This window comes from Lygodium microphyllum, chromosome 1 (genome assembly GCF_053477565.2).
Source record: "Lygodium microphyllum isolate KBCC chromosome 1, Lygodium_microphyllum_v1.1.10, whole genome shotgun sequence".
Classification (NCBI taxonomy): Eukaryota; Viridiplantae; Streptophyta; class Polypodiopsida; order Schizaeales; family Lygodiaceae; genus Lygodium; species Lygodium microphyllum.
In genome coordinates this window covers 21,350,084-21,355,371 of record NC_141135.1, presented here as the reverse complement: position 1 = coordinate 21,355,371, position 5,288 = coordinate 21,350,084, and the positions used below count along the sequence as shown (strand labels likewise).

The following is a 5,288-nucleotide window of genomic DNA, read 5'->3' as shown; positions in this document are numbered from 1 at the left end:
GGAACATAAATATACACTTGGACTTCAAAGTGCCAATGGGGTTGTGACATAGCGGTTTGGAGGTGGGTTGAGTTATGGGGGTGTGTGAGTTCATACCCTACACACCACATCCCAAAGGCACAATAAAATATCTATTCACTTCAAAAGTAGCTTAGTTAGGTGTAACTCTGCAAACAAGTTGAGAACAAGTTGAGAGTGTAAGTCCTTCGAAAGAAAGACAACACCCAATGGAACACTGTAAACAACTACCCAAATAGTCCCTTATATTAGAAAAACATTCTCTCTCGAAGAAATTACAAGCCTTTCGAGGTGAAACCTGAAAGGAAAAAGAAACAGTGTGCGGACCATGCGATGACCCAGATAAGCCAGGTAGGGGCACGCGATGGCAGTTCGCTACAGTAGGTTTCTAAACGAGGACAAATACGCATCAGGGGCATGACGATGACGTAGACTTTCCAAACCGGACACCAGGGGACGCAGCAAACCAGCGAAGGCGGCAACTATCATCAGACGGGTATAAATAAGGGGTAGACCTGATCATCACGGCCGACCCGTACAGTACCAGCAGCTATTCTAGTAGTGAGTGCACAGCTTATACAGCACCCGTGAGAGAGGCAAACGCCAGAGGTGAATTTGCTAGCACTTACCAAGATCAAGCCGGGGTGACGCGCCATCTTGACAATGGCGAGAATAGGAGTGCTGCAGGCAACGTTAGTGGTAGCGTTGCTGCTCGGCGTCGGATGGGTCGAGGCGGGGCAGCAGCATGAGCAAGGTGGTCATCGTTATGGAAGGAAGAAAGGGGGGAAGTTTGAGCTGGGCCTGCGAGAGGCTCGCGAGGAGCTGCGGTCAGAGGGCGGCACCCTGCGCGTGTGGAGCGAGCGCATTGAGGCTTTCCAGAATGCGTATCTTGGCTTTGCGGAGCTCGAGCTCGAAGAGGATGGCCTCCTGTTGCCCCAATACTCCGATGCAGACAAGGTGGCCGTGGTAGTGGAAGGTATGCAGCATATGTTCATATATATATATATGGCTGTGTAATTCTCTGATTTGTCATAGAATATCATGCATGCATATATAGTGGCTGTGTAATGGTCTGATTTTTTTATAGAATATCATGCATGCGATGATTTTTCTGATTGTGCAGGCGAGGGATGGGTGGGTGCCGTCCTCCCTGTGCATCCTGAGTACCGTCGCCGCATGCTCATCCACCGAGTCAGTAAGGATGATGTGATTGCCTTGCCCAAAGGTACCGTCTATTGGTGGTACAACGATGGCAAAAGGCGTCATCGGGTGCTGTGTGCTGCGGATACGGCCTTTGGAACAAGACCAGGACAGACAGTACAGGTAATACTGAATTTCTCTCTCTCTCTCTCTCTCTCTCTGCTCAGCACTGCCAAGTACATATGATAAGCAATTCTTGGTCTAATTTTTGGATGGTATACGTTTTCGATTTCCTCTGTTATTCATTAATGCTCTTGTATTTATTCCCTTGACTCTGTTTGCAGCAATTTGGCCTTGCTGGTGCCAAACAGGGGAGATTCGGGTCCATTCTCCATGGCTTCAGACAAGAAACCCTGGCTAGTGCTTGGGGTGTTGACGAGGGCACAGTGCGCTCAATCCTAGAGCGCCAGAGTGATGCTGCAATTATCAGGGTAGAGCGCAAGATCACTTTCGATGAAGAGGCTTGGCGTCCACGTGACGACGCTGAGGAACGGCTGCGTTGTGGGTCTCCCCGTCGCAGTGGGGACAATGAGAATGAGAACGGTGCCATACAAGTGTCTGGTGGCCGAACTAGCTTCCGTTACTTCGAAGAGATTAAGTACGATACACAAGCACAAGAGCCTGACATCTATGTGAGAGATGGAGGTGTGGCCCGGCTTGTGAATCGACACAAATTACCAGCATTGAGTGCAGTGGGATTCAGCGTCGCAAAGACTTGTCTGAAGTCGGTAAGCTTGGTTCAGTTCATGATGACAAACATTAGCATTGTTTTGTGTTGTAATGATCAATCAAATTCTTAATTGTTGTGATGATAAACTCTTGATTTGGGTTGTAATTATCGAATTTTGATTGTTGTGATTAATGCTGTTCGTAATTAGCAAATGTTCACTGTTGTAATCAGCAAATCTTGGTTCTTGAAATCGCTCCTTCTGTGATTAATGCCGATTGTACTAATCAAATCTTGTTTGTTGTGATGATTGTTTCGTGCAGAATGCCATATTTGCTCCAGCCTTTTTCTACAATGCGCACCAAATTATCTACATAACTAGGGGTAATGGTAGGATCGAGGTATCGACGGGTGATGGCGAGACAGCTTTCAACGAGGATGTGCAAGAAGGATCGGTGGTGGCCATCCCGCAGTTCCACCCAGCCATCAAGGTGGCTGGCGATGACGGGTTGGAGTGGATCAACATCATCACCTCCGACACCCCGTCCGAGAGTTTCTTGGCTGGAAGGAACTCGGTCTATCGCGGCATACCCAAGCAGGTGCTGGTAAATGCCCTTCGTGTGGACGAGGATACCTTGGACGAGCTGGTGCGGGGGCGCAAGGATGATCAGATCATATTTCCTGGTCGAGAGAAACGTGGCGGCCGCCGCCGCCCTGGCCGGCGCGAGCAAGCCCTAGCAGGATGGGGGCGAGGACGGTACGCCGCTGCAAGCGGTGGGGGAGTTCTTGGAGGCCGGGGAGCATGTCGTGGAGGACGTGCTTCCTCTTCTCACCTAGAAGCGGTGATTGGCCCCTCTTTTGCCTTATAGGTTCGGCAGACGTGAAAATGTATATATATATAGGAACTTCCTTCCTACTTTTACTATGCTGGAGGTAGCTAGCCCGATCTACATCAACCAACGATACGAAAGTTGTATATACTGCTGGAGGAGCAATGCAAATAAGCGCACACAATTTTCCCTTTAAGTCGTAGAATCTTGGGACATTTCTTTGTTAGCTAATCTGCTTGCCTTGTGTCTTATGAGGGGTAGTTTTTAACGTTTTGGAGGAGTATGAGAATCATCGAACGTTTTTTTGGAGTTTTCTAAAACAAATTGGTGAACGATTTTTACTGGTGTAGACATGCTTCCAGTCTGCAATAAATATATTTGCGGGTTGCTAAAGTTAGATGCAATAAATATTTTAGAATTCATGTGGATATAATAAACACCACCCCTACATACGGCTCCCTCTTAGATAAAAAAGGGTTGCGCCTTATGGCTTTTTTTAAAGTATGAGTGGGCAATATTTCCTAGTATGCAATTTACTAGCGCTTGAGATACTCTTTCCATTTGAGCAAAGGTAGTAAGTAATTTCCAGTGTCCCAATTTGCCAAGTAACTAACTTAGATAGCATGTCTAGAATGCAATTCACTAGCATTATAGATTCCTTTTGAGCGATTGCATTCTCTAGCATTAGAGACTTCTTTTGAGCAACAAGCTATCCTAGATGTTCCTAGTGTCCTACTAAAATTTCCTAGTGTCCTACTAGATTGCCAAGTAACTATTGAATGATGTCTTACACTAACTTAGCATAGCATAGATAGCATGTTAGTATGAACTATTTTCCTAGTGTCCTACTAGATTGCCAAGTAACTATTGAATGACGTCTTGCACTAACTTAGATAGCATGTCTAGTATGAACTATTGAATGAGAGTTCAGTCGGATAAATAAAGGGGTAGAGGGACTTGAGGAACTTGAAATAGCATGTCTAGTATCAACTATTGAATGAGAGTTTGAGTAAAGGGGTAGAGGGACTTGAGGGACTTGAATTCTATTCTTCTATTGAATGAGAGTTGATTATGAGACTTGAGTCGGATAAAGCGGTAGAGGGACTTGAAAGGGGTAGAGGGACTTGAGGGACTTGAATTTTATTCATCTATTGAATGAGACTCGAGTCAAGATGGAAGGGGTAGAGGGACTTGAAAGGGGTAGAGGGACTTGAGGGACTTGAATTCTATTCATCTATTGAATGAGGGTTAGACTAGGATAGTAGGAAGGGGTAGAGGGACTTGTAGATTCTTCACTGAGACAGAGACACTCTTTTATTTTGAGTAACAAGCTAGTAAGTAATTCCTAGTGTCCTAGATTGCCAAGTAACTATTGCGACTCCTTTTGAGCAACAAGCAGTGATGCTCTCTTGAGCAAAGAGCAAAAGCTTTTTTAATAGTCCTAGATTTGCCCAAGTAAAATTTCCTAGCTCGTAAGAAATTTAAACTGCCCAAGTAAAATGTTCTAGATTGCCGAGTAACTATTGAGACTCCTTTCGAGCAACAAGCTAGTAAGTGTGTTTTTTTTATATTTAGTTGGGTTTGGTTAAATATTTTAGCATTATATTTTACTTATTTTCATTGACGGCATTTTTTTCAAACCTTATTTTCAATCAAAGCCCTTTCCTTTCCCCTTTTTCTCATGTGTAAAATCTCTTTCCCCTCCCTTTTTTCATTAGAGCTCGCCTTCCCTTTTGTTAAAATTAAGCCCCCCCTCTTCTCTCTCACTTAAGGTTCGAAAAAATGTACAAAAGTATAGATAAGATACAACATAAAGGAAAGTGGCCTACTAAGTCAAACAGTGCATAACTGATTACACTAATCGATTGCCGCTATGCTTTTGCGAGTTGTAGGTAGGTGTAACAAATTAAATATAATAAGTAATAAGTTCATAATGACCACCAACATGCTAAGTGTAGACGTGCGGACCCATCTAGCCAGGCGGTCAATCATCAATGTCCGCACGTGTTGAGCTTGCCATCTCAACACTCTCCCTCTTTCTCAACTCTATCTCTGCAACTCCAAGTAAGCTTCGGGAACTTTCAAAGCTTCTCTGTACCCAATGCCTTTGTGAAAATGTCAGCTATCTGATCCTGTGTGCTAACATATACTAATCTCTCTTGCAAGTACATTCGAAGCTTCTCTACACCCAATGCCTTTGTGAAAATGTTAGCTATTTGATCCTGTGTGCTGACATATACCAAGTCAATCTCTCTTGCAAGTACCTTCTCTCTCACAAAGTGGTAGTGCACCTCAATGTGTTTTGTCCTAGCATGGAACACTAGATTCCTAGCTAGCTGTATGCTGCTCATGTTGTCACAATGAACGACAATTGGATTATCTCCTTGCATGTCCAAATCACCTAATAACTTTTGCAACCATACCACCTCACATACTGCTATAGCAACACCTCCACACTCGGCCTCTGTACTTGATAAAGTAACTTTAGGTTACTTTTTGCTGCTCCATGTAACTGTTGCACTACTAAAGGAAAACATGAATCCACTTATAGATCTTCTATCTGACATGCTACC

General features: G+C 44.3%; 1 protein-coding gene across 1 annotated transcript; it reads left to right on the top strand.

The window, feature by feature from the left end:
- The first annotated feature begins 556 nt into the window (after window positions 1–556).
- Window positions 557–2,911, top strand: LOC148040906 (legumin B-like). Its single transcript, XM_087687268.1, has 4 exons — window positions 557–994; window positions 1,142–1,341; window positions 1,503–1,946; window positions 2,209–2,911. Exons 1-4 carry the CDS (start codon window positions 682–684, stop codon window positions 2,752–2,754), a joined length of 1,503 nt encoding a protein of 500 aa, XP_087543394.1. The 5' UTR covers window positions 557–681; the 3' UTR covers window positions 2,755–2,911.
- The last annotated feature ends 2,377 nt before the right edge of the window (window positions 2,912–5,288 follow it).